The following is a 1,836-nucleotide window of genomic DNA, read 5'->3' on the forward strand; positions in this document are numbered from 1 at the left end:
CCCTCCCCCCCCCCCCATCCTCTCCTTTGTTCAGTCTCCCGGCCAGAAGGTGTCACTTCTCCCCACCCGCTCCTGGCCCAGGTTACAGCTCAGGGATCTTCCTTAACTCCCCTGCAACATTCCCAGGTCAAATCCGCCCGCTTCCTGCTCCGTCACAGCCTCCGCCCCCCCCCCCCCCCCTCAGCGCCTACTCCCGCCCCCCGAGCTCTCCCCCCTCGCTCAGCGCGTGCCGCACCCTGCCCATACAGCGTGTGCCCCCTCGCTCAGCGCCTGCTGCTGTCTCCCCAGGTGCTGAGGATCCTGGAGAAGCGGGGCCCCAAGCCGGGCCCGGGCACGGCGGACGACGCGATCGCCGTGCGGAACAACACCTACCAGATGCTGACGCTGCTGGCGGAGGAGCGGGCGGGCGCCGGGGCGGGCGCGGGGCCCATCCTGCAGCTGGTGCTGGCGGAGAACCTGCTCGAGCGCCTCCTGCACTGGCACCTGCAGCGGGACAGCGGCGAGGAGCAGCGGGCGGAGCAGCTGAAGCTCTACGAGATGCTGATCAGCCAGAGCCACCAGCCCCTGCTGCGCCACCCGCCCGTGCGGCGCCCGCTGCTGCGCCTGCTGAGCCTGTGCGCCGAGCCGGCCTCGCCCGCCCTGCAGACCAGCCTGGTGCTGCTGCTCAACCAGCTCTGCGGCTGCGTGGCCAAGGAGCCGGCGCTCCTGGAGCTCTTCTTCCACCGGCCCACGGAGCAGGGCCCCGGCGACCTGCTGCTCTTCTCCCTGCTCGTCCCCTTCATCCACCACGAGGGGCCCACGGGGCAGCAGGCCCGCGACGCCCTGCTGCTGCTCCTGGCCATGGCCGCCAGCAACCACGCCGTGGCCACCTACATCACCGGCAGCTCCTACTTCTGCCCGGTACGGTCCCACACGGCCCTGCGCCCGGGCTGCTCCCCGGCCGGTTCCACAGGGGGCCCCTCCCGGCCGGAGCCAGCGGGACAGGCCGGCCCCAGGGGCTCCTCCCGACCAGTGCCACCGGAGCCAGCCCCAGGGGCTCCTCCCGGCCAGAGCCAGCGGGACGGGCCGGCCCCAGGGGCTCCTCCCGACCAGTGCCACCGGAGCCAGCCCCAGGGGCTCCTCCCGGCCGGAGCCAGCGGGACGGGGGCTTGTGCACGCTGTGGCTGACTCCTAGCAGAGGCGCTCCGGGGGGGCTGGCAGGGCACCTCCTCCGGCCCATCACTGCAGAGTCAGTGCCCCCCGGGGCAGGCCACGGAGGCCCACGGAGATGTGGTGACTCAGCCCAGGTCGGGTCCCGGTCCCCCAGCTTCCAGCCCGGCTGTGTTCAGTGCGTCCCCCGTTCCCCTGCCCTGCACAGCAGCTGGTGAGCCCGGCCCGGCGTGGGGGACACAGAACGGGGTCCAGCCTAGTGCCCAGCCTAGCCCTGAGCTCCCTGCTGGGCGCAGAGTGGCGGGGTGCCAGTGTGTCCCTGCCCAGACGCTGGCTCTGGCCCCTCTCCGCCTGCCTCCCCATGTACTGGGGGATGCGTCTGTCAGGGCAGCGCCTGGCACCAGGTGCCCACTGCTGGGGGCTCTCCCTAACCATCAGCCTTTCGCTGCTCCTGTGCCCCCAGGTCCTCGCCACGGGCCTCAGCGCCCTCTACTCCTCGCTGCCCCGCAAGATCGAGGTGCGGGCGGACGACTGGCACTGCCTGCGCCGTGAGGACTGGATGGGGGTGCCCGCCCTCGTCCTCTTCATGAACTCGCTGGAGTTCTGCAACGCCGTCATCCAGGTGGGCAGGCCACAGCCCGCGGGCGCCCGCCTCAGCCCGCCCTGCCCGGCACCGCGCCCGCCTCA

The 1,836-nt window shown here is 72.6% G+C and overlaps 1 protein-coding gene across 1 annotated transcript; it reads left to right on the plus strand.

The window, feature by feature from the left end:
* Positions 1–288: 288 nt before the first annotated feature.
* Positions 289–1,771, plus strand: LOC112124582 (FTS and Hook-interacting protein-like; the record flags this gene model as incomplete). The annotated part of the gene is made up of 2 exons (XM_024223060.3): positions 289–900; positions 1,613–1,771. Coding segments are annotated over 2 exons (771 nt in total), but the record flags the coding sequence as incomplete, so codon positions are not given.
* Positions 1,772–1,836: the final 65 nt, after the last annotated feature.

The sequence above is a fragment of the Terrapene carolina genome, unplaced genomic scaffold, assembly GCF_002925995.2.
Source record: "Terrapene carolina triunguis isolate 2854851 unplaced genomic scaffold, T_m_triunguis-2.0 Scaffold30935, whole genome shotgun sequence".
Classification (NCBI taxonomy): Eukaryota; Metazoa; Chordata; order Testudines; family Emydidae; genus Terrapene; species Terrapene triunguis.